At 35.9% G+C, this 12,466-nt stretch overlaps 2 protein-coding genes across 4 annotated transcripts in view; one reads left to right on the top strand and one right to left on the bottom strand.

Moving 5' to 3' along the window:
- Positions 1-8,244, bottom strand: part of bel (ATP-dependent RNA helicase bel) — a 277,696-nt gene extending 269,452 nt beyond the window's left edge. For all 3 annotated transcript variants that reach the window (XM_090377286.1, XM_090377294.1, XM_090377300.1), the window contains exon 1: positions 8,078-8,244. In XM_090377286.1, coding sequence (XP_090233412.1) covers positions 8,078-8,122 — 45 coding nt within the window. In that variant the 5' untranslated portion in view covers positions 8,123-8,244. The remainder of the gene's footprint in view (positions 1-8,077) is intronic.
- A 208-nt stretch (positions 8,245-8,452) lies between these two features.
- Positions 8,453-12,466, top strand: part of RpL8 (ribosomal protein L8) — a 52,290-nt gene continuing 48,276 nt past the window's right edge. The window contains exon 1 of the mRNA XM_090386021.1: positions 8,453-8,561. The gene's annotated coding sequence lies outside the window, so the exon portion shown is untranslated. The remainder of the gene's footprint in view (positions 8,562-12,466) is intronic.

The raw sequence follows: 12,466 nt of genomic DNA, 5'->3' as shown, positions 1-12,466 counted from the left end.
TTAACTTCTGTTCCAGGAAAATTAATGGAATAACTGGTTAAAGAAGCACTGCAGGATCATTTAGACAAGACTTCAGTTATAGCTCAGACACAGCATGGTTTTGTTAAGGGGAAGTCTTGCCTGACCAACTTGATTGGATACTATGATGCAGTCACAAAAGAACTGGATGCAGGGAATAACTTTGATATTATATACTTGGATCTTAGAAAGGCTTTTGATACTGTTGCACATGGAAGACTGCTGCACAAATTGGAGCAGTGTGGCATTGGAGGCAAATTGCTGCTATGGATAAAGGGGTGGTTGAGGGGGAGAAGACAGAGTGGTAATCAATGGACACTGCTCATCGTGGACTGATGTTATTAGTGGAGTCCCTCAGGGCTCAGTGTTGGGTCCATTATTGTTTTCTGTATTTATAAATGATATTGATGATGGTATATCGGGCTTAATGTCCAAGTTTGCAGACGATACAAAGGTTGGCAGGGTTGTCAAGGACACTACTGACACTATGCTGCTGCAACAGGATCTGGAAAGGTTGAGCAGATGGGCTGAGAGGTGGCAAATGAAGTTTAACATTGACAAATGTAAAGTACTACACATGGGAAACAGCAACCCCAGAGCAACGTATCAACTCTGTGGTACTACACTGACAGTGGTAGAGAATGAAAGGGACTTGGGGGTGGTTGTGCAGGCAGATATGAAGTTCTCTGAGCAGTGCAGACGGGCTGCAAGAGTAGCTCATGGAGTATTGTCAATGATATACAGGAATTTTTCCAGCAGGGATAAGGAGGCGATTATTCCATTGTATAAGGCGATGGTCAGGCCACACCTAGAGTACTGTATACAGGTCTGGAGGCCTCATTTCAAAAAGGATGTAGAGCTGCTGGAAGGAGTACAGAGAAGGGCAACAAGATTAGTGAATGGAACAAAGGGGTGCTCTTACGAAGAAAGGCTTAAGTTTTGCAAATTACAGTGTCTGGAGACTAGGCACCAGCGAGGTGATCTGATAGAAGTGTATAAAGCCTTGAATGGTTTAAGCATGCTCAATGCTGATGGGATTCTTCCTCTAGCTCAGAAAAATCACCTGAAAGGGCATAAATTCAAATTGAGGAAAGACAGATGTAGGATAGACATGCGGAAATTTGCCTTTAGCCAGTGGGTGGTTGGTTGGTGGAACAGACTTCCATCCCTTGTGGTGGAGGTTGATAGCCTAAATAAGTTTAAGGCTCAGCTGGACAGGTATTTTGAACGAACAGAGGGGTGAAGTGGAAGTGGGTTTTTTTTTTTTTTTGGCTGATGCTGCATAAGCTTGCTTTCTTGCATCAAATGCCTCTACTAATGCTAATTCTATTTCCACTAAATCCACTTTGCCAGCCTCTTTTTCTACCAGTAATTTGTAAACATCTTCAGTAGTCATACCATCAAAACCTCCTACTACCGACTTAACAAGTTCTACAATCACACCGATACTGTTTTCTGCCGGTCCGACGATATTTTCTCAACAAACTGACTCTAGTCATAGATTTTTCCAACTCATTTAATGCTGACGGTTTTACTTCTTTGAGCAATAAAGCTATGATTTCCATACAGTACATTTTATAAACGATCAAAATAAAAACCAAAACAACCTTACAAAAACCTTAAAAGTCGGAAATGCACGCTTCGAAATTATTTTTTTATGGTTTCAAACAAGCACAAGTTCAGTAGCACAGAACCTAACATGGGGATTTCCCAACAAAATAAAATACAGGAATTACCCAATTTTTTTTGCATAACGACAAGTGAGAACAGCGGAGATTCACAAAAAAAGAATGGAAATGTTGAAAAATTGCATCCAGCAGGGTTTTCACCACACAAAAGCTCAAAAATATCGTGTTAGAGTGAAACCGTGTTGCAGAAATACCATGTTATATGGGAGTTGCCTGTACTTGTAAACAGTTAACAGATAGCACCATATCCCATTAAATTTTAAAGAAAATTGCAATACAATTTGTGAATTTTTTTTTTTTTTTATGTAAACCCCAACCACGAGAGGTATTAGAACCTATAGTACTTAGTACCGTGTTTGGATTGGAGGTTGAGAAGACGAAAGTAGATATTTGTTGACACTGGACTTGAACTTCTGTAGACTGATTTTCAGGAAATACGTACGAAGGAAGGTTGTTCCAGAAAAAACGGCAGTTGAATGTATAAACGAGGAAGATGAAAAGTTGGTTCTGTGAGTTTGAATTTGGACAGTAAATGAATATTGGCTGGTGGCAGCACATGTTTGGACTGTTTTGAAAGAGAGATTGAATTATAGAAGCCAATTACAGAAGAACAGTACCCATGGAGGTATCTGTAGAAGAGGCATGCAGCAGAAACAGTACATCTATGAGACAGCAAGTGGAGATACTCTGTTAGAGATGAATCATTAATTAACCTAACTGCCCTCTTCTGAATGGAATCAAGAAGCCTGAGAGAGGTTTTGGGGGCACCACTCCAGATGTGGGAACAATATTCCATGGCAGGGCAGATTTGCAATTTATACAGAGTGAGCAGCTGTTTGGAAGAAAAGTAACGCTGAGAGAGAAAGAGAAAACAAAGTTTTTTAGATGTAGAGAAAGAAATATTTGTAATGTGCTTGTGCCAAGAGAGATTAGAAGTCAGGGTAATCGCCAAAAGAGATATATCATTTTGCCCAGAAATCGGATTGTCACTAAAGATAAGCATAGGAGCAGAAGAATCCTTTTTGCGAGATATAAGACAAGACTGAGTTTTAGAAGGGTTCAAATCAAATAAGTTGTCTTTGCCCCACTGGAGAATTACCTGAAGATCGGCATTTAAGGAATTAGTAGCAGATTTTCAAGAAGTTGAAGCTGATTGAGCAGGACAAGGTTTCTCAAAATGGAAAGTGGAATGCAATGTGCTATCATCAGCAAAACTATGGATAGGATTTCCAGTCAATGGAAGAAGGTCATTAATATACAAAAGGAAAAGAGTGGGGGAAAGAACTGAACCTTGGGGGACACTGGCATCAGTGGAGAAGTTAGAAGACAGAGAGCCATCAGAGAGAAAACTGGATAACCAATTATTAAAAACAGTTGGCAAACCATAAGACGGAAGCTTGTTTAGAAGACCTTTATGCAAACATGATCAAAAGCCTTTGAGATGTCAAGAGCAACTGCTTGTGTTTCACCGAACCTTTCCATTGAATTAGTCCATAAATGGGTAACATAAGCCAGAATATCACCAGTGGATTGACACTGACAGAATTCATACTGGCGATCGTTGATCAGACGGAAGGTTTCTAGGTAGTTTAAGAGTTGGCAGTTAATTGATTTCTCCATTACTTTAGAAAGAGTAGAAGTAATTGCAATGGGAGGGATTTGTCATCCTTTTTTAGGAACTGGCTGGATATGAGCAAAATTTGTGAAAATCCTTCTGACATCCTTTTGACGGAAGACCACAGGAGGAATTCAATGGAACGTGTTGGGAATGGTGGGAGGTGTTCTACCAAGATCGTGAATACATGAGTTGGAAGAAAATTGGGATGCTAGCAGGTAAGCTTTATTAGTGGCTGAAGTGACAACAGAACCATCTAGTTTGGACAGAGGTGGGAGCAGAGATGGGCAAAAGTTGCGGCCAATAGCGTTGGCAAGAGACCAGAATGCTCGGCTACCATTAGGGCAAGAAGCAAGTTTTCTACTCTTAGCCTGTTCAAACTAGTTTGGACTGATTAATAACTGCTTTACAATTGTTGCAAGCTTTGGTGTAGCCAGAAAAAAACTGAAGAATTAGAAACAAGCCAATTACGATATAAAACATTCTTCTCTTGAACAGCTTTAGCACATTTATTGGAAAATCAAGGTGTGGGATAAAGGATATAGTATGAGATTTTAAAGTGGAGTGTGGGATAAAGGATTCCATTCCTGCAAGAATAATTTCACTGACACGATCTGAGCAAACGTTGACATCAGAAGTTTTGAAACAGTAATCCAACCAAGGAAAAGAAGTCTCGCAGGTCATCCCATTTTGCATTCTTGTAATGCCATACAATACGAGGTTGGGAATAGCCATGAGATAAAGGTTCCATTGGTGAAGAGACAATCACCAAGTTGTGATCTGAAGTGCCCAAAGGACCTCTCACTTCGACCATGTACTTAGAAGGGTTGTTTGTGAGAAAAAGATCAAGAGTATTGGCTGTATGATTAGGATTGTCCGGTATTCTTGTAGGTAAATGAACAATCTGTGCAAGGTCATTAGTAATTGCAAAAGCCTCAGTATCTCAACCAGCTGGGTCGGTGTGACTAGAAAATGGAAGCCAGCTGGAGTTGTGAACATTAAAATCACCAAGGAAAATTACCTCACTGTTAGGAAAGTTGGACTGGAGAAAGTCAAGTTGCAAAGAGAGGAAGTCAAAGAGCTCCAAGTGATTAGTGGAGTTGGCAGAATGGTAGAGACAACAGATGAATTTGACACAATGAATATGTGAAGGGGACATCACAATAACAGAATCCAGCAACATAGACTTTCCCATTGCACAACTAGAGCAATAGGGTGAAGTCCATGCTCCACTAGTGTGTCGGGGTGTCCCCCATTCCTATTGGTTGATATATTCTTCACGTTTTCCCAGTCATACAAAACTATAACCTTCTCTTCTTTCTTTACCTTATATAACTGTAGGTTTGCCAAGAGAGCTCTCTCTCTTCACATGAGCTACTCTACTAGTACAACTATACCCATGAGTGATGTCACTCAGGTAGTGCTCAGAACCAAAGTCATCATCAGCCTATCACAACCAATAAATGCTTATACTGGGCAATAGTCAGTTATCTGGACTCCATAGCTTTGTTATGTTTATTCCATGTCTTGCAGTATAAAAATTACTTTGAATACAAGAATTAAATGAAATCATCATGTAAGGATGTACGCTGTCCCTTGTAAATAATATTAAGCCACTGGTGAAGACTCAGAAGAGCTGCAATGTTTGATTTTAATTTAAATAAATTAATTTTAAATTATACATATATAAGGGTTAACAAAGTCATGTAAATTCATACAACAGTTGCAGTAAGATATAGCATAAAATACAATAAAAATGGCAATAAAGTACCCAGACTGGTGCTATAAAAACACAAAGTGAAGGAGCTCAAAAACAGTTTTATTCTTATTCAAAGTAATGAATAAAATCCACAGACTGAATGCCCTTATTATACTGTTCTAGGAGTTTCTGAAAGTATATAAAGAGATGATGATGTTCAGTTTGGCAGTTACATTTTTCTTTGTCCTCAACATCCTGAAATCTTTCTTTTGGTAGCAGTTTCAACATAGGAAAAAGGAATAAGATCACTTCTGCTAGACCAAGAGAGTAGGATAGATGGTTGATCTATATAATGCCATGTTTGATCAAACATATCTTTACAAGTGCAGAATGGGCAGGGACATTCTTGTGCAACAAGAACCAGCTGCTTTTCTCCTGAAATTATGGCTTCACCCAGGAAATGCACTTCAATAGTGCTTGAAGTACCCGTACATAGCACTGACTCTCTCCTCCCTCCAGGTAGAAATTCCTTGCGAATCAAATCCCATTTGTTGTAAAATGGGATCAGCATCATCTCAATTTCAGTAAATAAAAATCTCTACTGCATGCTTTCATACTTTGTCTCCAGACAATACAGTCAAGGAAATTCGGATTGTCTTGACAAGTCTTTGTATAATGACACTCTTCGTTGGTTCTGCTCATCCTTGAGGCCATGCAGCACAAATTTTGCACACCTCTTTTTCTAAATCTCATGCAAAATTTGTATCCTTATTCATATCCAAATCATCAGCCATCATTCTGAGGGTCAAACAACAATCTCATTCGACAATTTCCTGAACTTCTGCAACCCTGTCCTCATTTTGAGAGGTTCATAAATTGGATCACTGCACATATCCTCACCTCTGTCATTGAACCACTTATACCATTCACTCTCACTGGTACACCTTAACAATTCATCACTATAAACTGCTTTTAACATTTCGTGTTTCTTTTACAGATTTTCCCAGTTTAAAGAAAAATCTGATATTCATTTACTCTCCATTGCAAATTGTAACAGAACATTAACACTACTAAAGAACCTGGTTGTTACTTGCAACCTGTCAGCCTACTGGACAATCCTATCACCATCTATCTGTTGGAGAAAGATGGTGCTACAACATACCACTTGTATTTATTTCCAAACTCATCAGAAAAGACTACAACGGCACAAGTCTGGGAACTTTATTGCCACACCTTGTATTTTCCTCGGGTATTTTACACCTGCACACGATCATACCTTTTAAGAATAAAACTCAAATTCATTAGCATTAGTAGAGGCATATGATGCACGAAAGCAAGCTTATGCAGCATCAGCCAAAAAAAAAAAAAAAAAACTCCGTTTCACCCCTCCGTTCGTTCGAAATACCTCTCCAGCTGAGCCTTAAATTTATTCATAGTGAAAAGAAATGCTGCTATATTAATCACTGTGACGTTATCGAAGAAGGTGGATTTATCTGATCAGAATTCATAGAATTTGGCAGTAAAATCAACATCTCTTAGAAAAATTATATTCAAAAAACTTATCAGTCAGCGTATTAAAATTCTTCAATCTAAAATTCACATCAACAGTATCTAGATATTAGAAGTGAATGAATAGTATATTTAAAAAAATAATAATTGAAATGACAAAGGAATTATTGCCATATTTTTTCCATAAAAGAATCTGTTAGAATCTTTCTACTAAGTGAAAATATAATTTTGGAATTTGTATTTTTTATTATTTGTTCATCCATATATATACTGTATATATATTTATTTTTTGGTAGAAACTGTCTTTGATATGTGTATTTTTGTTTTTCAATAAAACAACAGATTATTTAATTAATTTTCATTGCTTTCTTCTTTCTTTAGTAACTGAGAACAATAAGCTGAATTAACAGAGCAAATTAAAGTTGCTACTTTTTAGATAGCATAGCACAGATATATGGGCAGAAATCCGTTTATTTTCATATCATGGTGTTTTTAATGGCAGAGTTTTATTACTAAAGTATCATCACAGAGGTGCCATTCCGAGATTAGGAGGTGCAAATTTTAATCTAACTCCTTATTGATTCTGTTCTTAACCATAAGTCAATAATATCCTTAAATGGCACAGATACTCACAAAGTCTGATTATTTTTCAAATTATTTTTTTAATGACTAAGAATTATATGATTTATGCCATTTCTCATATTTTGAAATTTCTCTTGCTGTACGTTTTCTTCAGTTCTATTACATAAAAATTCCATTATTTTCCAGCAAACACATTTGACAAATTGCAATTTAAAAAAATGCACATGATTTATTATTTTCATTTCAATTTGGATACTAATTAAATATAAGTTCCCTTTCGATTTCATAAAGCAAAAACTAATTTTATATATACTGCATAACGTGCAGAGAATTTTACGAGAAAATGATCAAGGTTAACATTTAGGATCGGTTCAGTACATCTTTGTGAAGGTAAATAACTATAACTACGCTTTGGGAAAAAGAGGTTCATAAATTTCGTATGCATCCTTCGGAGACATAGCTCAAACACTAGCGTTTAAATGTTGTATTACCACCGGATTTAGCTCGATCTTACTACCCGATCCATTTATACCGTTCCAATCTAAAGGATATTGAAAGCAGCTCTGAACGGAAGATGTATATATATATATATATATTAAAAAAATTGGAATAACAGAAATTCTTTGGACATGAAATAAATGTCAAAGAACCGCCATTATTGAGAAGAAGATTGATAAAAACTACAGGCACGTAAAAGTAATTCTCCTGAGCCCTGCTTTTGTCACCAAACATGTACATATTCAAATTGACAATCTCCATACTTAACTGACAAGTATTCGTTTATATAATCGTGCCATATTTAAAAATAATTCAAGATCATTTTGAATATTCTCCTACGCAAAGGAGAAAATGAAATTAAGTAAAAGGGCTTATTTACAGCAATATAATGATGCTTGTTAACTTTCCTTGGAAAAATTAAATTATAAAAAAATAAAAAAAAACGAACAATACATGATCATTTATTACCTGCTGCTCTAGACCTTTTCCATTTTGGTTGGATTCATTAATCATATTACAGTATCAGATTGCCGTTTCGTTTGCTAATTCTCCAACGCTATAACCTGAAACAAACAGTATTATACCTATACAAGAAATTTATAATAAAAACTAGAACCCGAAAATGATAGAGTTAATGTAATACCCCAAGCTAATATGACGTCACAAATGTGGCCACACGTTTACGGCTATCTCGATTGCGGAAATTGATATGTAGAAAATATCTTCAGTTTCGGAGTGTGCTTTTTATTTTCATCTTTATTTAGATTTTTTTATAAAATTAGCAAATGCATTTTAATTTTTGAAATTAATGTTACGAATCCTTTTATTGTCATAGCTGTGTGAGTGAATGTAAGGATTTATAACTTCCGTTGCGGCTGAGTACTGTTTCCTTCTTTCTTATAAGTGGGAAAGAAGAGGAAGAAAGAGTGAGGTATATAGTTTCCGTTATTAGGTAAGTAATCTTGTTGAATCTTAATAAAAACATATTTTTCATTTTATTTATGTAGTTTGTACGAGTAAAGATGGTGATTAGTTCAGATGGGATATATAATTTTTAATATAATTTTTTGAAGAGTAACACAAATATTTGTAATAACGTGTCATGAAGATTGGTGGAAAATAACATTATGTGTACTGTTACAGGGCTGTAATTGTGGTGTTCACAACACTGTCATTAAACGTTAATATACTTTCAAAAAAAAAAAACACCCAGAAACAAAGATGAATAAGAATTGGAATGGAGTTAGCAATTACTATAACAGCAATGTTGAAATTGTGTCTGGTCACGTGTGAATATATTTTTTGCACAATTTTGCATTTCTTGAGTTGTGTAAATATTTTTCTGGTTGAGAATTATCATTATAGTCTATATCGTGCAGAACATTACATCAAGAGCTATTCCAAAAACAGGAGAAGCACCAGATTGATTTTTTTTACTTCAATTATTACATTATGTGATGTGTGAAAAAAGTCACATAATACTGATCAATCAATGATTGATCAGTATTATGTGACTTTTTATTAGTATTTATTAGATCAGTATTACGTTACTGATCAATCAATGATTGATCAGTAACGTAATTGACAATCACAATTGCTAGTAAGTAAAGATTGATAAAATTATTAAATGTACTAAAGAATTGCAGAACTTGAACATGATTGGCAGTCTTTAGAGTTGCTAAATTTCACTCCTATCTCTAAGGTAACCAAATTCATTTTGGTTACCTTAGAGATAGGAGTGAAAAACTTAATAAAGATTCAGGGCAGAAACCTCAGCTTACAGGAAAATTTAGTGACATTGCACTGTGATCACACATGCAGACTGTGCTGTAGATTTTATCTACTTCTTAACTAAGGTTGTATCCCCTAACCTTTCTGTACCCATTGTACTTCCCATATTCAAATTCTGAATCCCTTGTGCCATGTCTCTATCCTCACAGTGTCTGCATTTGATGATTTGTTCAGTACTTAAAATTCATCAAATTTATTTACTATGCTGCTAGCATTAGTGTACATGCAAGTATACCTGCAATTGTCTATACTCTTGGTAAACCCTAAAACACAGCCCATGTATTTAATTGTTCCATGAGGACCCCACTAGGTCTTGAAATCCCCAACGCCTTACTTTTTATGCTGCTGCATGTTATATGGATGAATAAAGTTTGTTTTGTATACCACAACATAGTGTTATTTGTTGGATGAAATCCAAGCATTACTGGTATGTGTAACTGATTCATCAGAATTAGACTTCCCAGGAGGATGGACTTTTTATGTATTTAGTGTTTCAAGTTATGGTAAAAATTTCAGGTGAGTTAAAGATATATTTCTCTTCTTATTCATCACATAAATATTAACATTTAGAAATTAAAATGCACTTATATGAATAAGCTCATTTTGCATGGATAGTAGTCCTAATTAACTGAGACTTGCTTAACTGAGGTTTTGTGTTATCCGAGGTGAATTGTCAAAGTTATATATACTTCGTCATCAAAGACAACAGTACGTAGTTCAGTACAGAGTGGTAACTCACACCAGTTGACTGTTGAGCCGTGCTGATCTTTTACATTTGTTGATTTCGTGAGTTTTTACTCTAATTTTTTTTTTATTGTCATGTTTCATCTGTTATTAGGGTTAGTGTAAGCACTATGAGTGGAAAACAGAAGCATGTTGTTGTTTCTTTAGATATGGATGCAATCAAAGAGAAACAATAAAAAAAAAAAAGTGGCTAGTGATTTAGGTGTTGAAGTGACTGTAGGGGATGAGGAGAAAAGAGTGGAAACTCTTTGTGTTCACAAAGAGCATCTATATGACAGTGGAAATTTTGAATTGGGAAAAAAAAAATGAAAGGAGAATTTGAACGAACTTATGAAGCTCTTTCTTTGTGGTTCACACAGTGAGGACAAAGGAAGCCTGATTTTGGAGGCTAAGGCCTTACAATTTCATAAGCATTTAAACGAAAGTGAAGAACAATTTACCGCTAGTATTGGTTAGTTGGATCATTGGGAAAAATAGTTTTGGAGTTAGAAATCTGAACATCACTGGGGAGAAATTATTGGCTAGTACAGAAGAAATAGCAACATTTACTACTAAATTAACAAAGAAGAAAATTTGAATTTGGATCAAATTTACAATTGTGACAAAACTAGCCTGAATTATAAAATACTCCCATCCAAAACACTTGCAGCTAGAAAAGAAAAATTAGCTCCTGGTTGTAACGAAGCAAGGAGGAGCATGACAGTAGTAGCATGTTCAAATTCTTCATGGGGGCTTAAGCTAACTCGCACTGGAAATTCATAGATCCCACCAGCTTTAAAAAATGCATGGGATGGATTCAGTTTTGTTTAAAACATGGTTTTGTGAAGAATTTGCCCTGCACAAAAAATATTTTAGCAATAGCATTAGTAGAGCCATATGTTGCAAGAGAGCAAGCTTATGTAGCATCAGCAAAAAAAAAAAAAAAAAAAAAAAATTTCACGCATCCATTCCCTCTAAACATTTGTCCATTTCCTCCTTGAATTTATTTAAGCTTACAACTTCCATGGCAGCTGGAAGTTTGATCCAGCAATCAACAACCCATTGGTGAAAGGCAAATTTCTTCACATTTATTCTGTAACTGTCTTTCCTCGATTTGAATTTATGTCCCCTCAGGTTCATAATCTGAGCAAGACGAAGAACCAATCAGAATTGAGCCTGCTCAACCTGTTCAAGACCTTATACACTAGGGCTTACAATACCGGGATCCTGGTTTTTTTTTTTTTTTTTTTTTTGTGGTATTCAAATCCCAATATTGATATAAAAATACCAGTTTTTCGGTACTAATTTAAAAAATAATTATCCATGATTTATTCCCATAAGTTATAAAATCAACACCAATAAATCATTAATAGTGCTGAATTTGCAAATGAGGGATTGTTATATACAGTAAAAATTCAACGGAAACCTGAAAACACCATGAAACTATAAAACAAATTTTACAAATATATTTCTCTTAGTGGGTATAGTGTGTGTGGAAGTAAAGCACTTCAGGAATAACGAAAACATCATTACAGCAATATTTCCATTAGTGGCATTAGGTCTGGTAGTGCAATTAAGGAATATGGTGAACAATGATATGGCAGGTGGGAAAGGGCTAAAATTAAAAGCTTCTGAGCAATAGTTCATTCCCGCTATTACACCGCTACTTGAGCATGTGACACTAAGTGCATTTTGGGAAAGGGTGTCGGTATGGAGCAATTCAAAGGTATTGTGAACAGGTGATCTTGAGGTAAAAGATGAAAGCATTTCGTTGTGTGCGAAAAATATTCTGTTTTTCCCAACAAGGGAAGAAGAGTGGGTTTAAAGAATTAAATTAGATAGGGGGAGATATATAAATGCGTGCAAACCCTTTTGGGGTTTACACATAAGCTTGCATATAAAACAGTAGTACAAGGGTTATTGTAACTTGCAATCAATAAATAAATAAATGAGAAGGAAATAATGTGCTTGCACCAAAAGAGAGGTTTGTGGTTGTTGTTGTTCGGAGGGGTTGCAGACTTCTAGTGGTAGTTCTGGGTTCAGTTCTGGGAGTGTCCAACTATATAGTGAAGGGTGCCGGGCATGTTTCTGTGCTAGAAGTTAATCCAGAAGTTGAATAACAAGCCATTCAGATAGTGCCCTGCCTTCTACTACTGCTGTGGTAATTTCCTTCAGTATTAACAGAGACCTGTTCTCAAAATCCCGAAATAAGACTGTACTGGAAGAGCATACAGCAGAGTTCAACTAAGAAGAGAGAGAGAGAGAGAGACATCACTGCACTGTGTGTGAAAGAGAGTGAAGGAAGGTAAGTCCTCTGAACTGTGTTGTTTTGGAAATGGTACT

Source organism: Mastigoproctus giganteus, chromosome 1, assembly GCF_048544385.1.
Source record: "Mastigoproctus giganteus isolate SK-2022 chromosome 1, ASM4854438v1, whole genome shotgun sequence".
Taxonomy (NCBI): domain Eukaryota; kingdom Metazoa; phylum Arthropoda; class Arachnida; order Uropygi; family Thelyphonidae; genus Mastigoproctus; species Mastigoproctus giganteus.
Note: the sequence above shows the minus strand (reverse complement) of the source record. Positions and strands in the feature narration are given on the sequence as shown.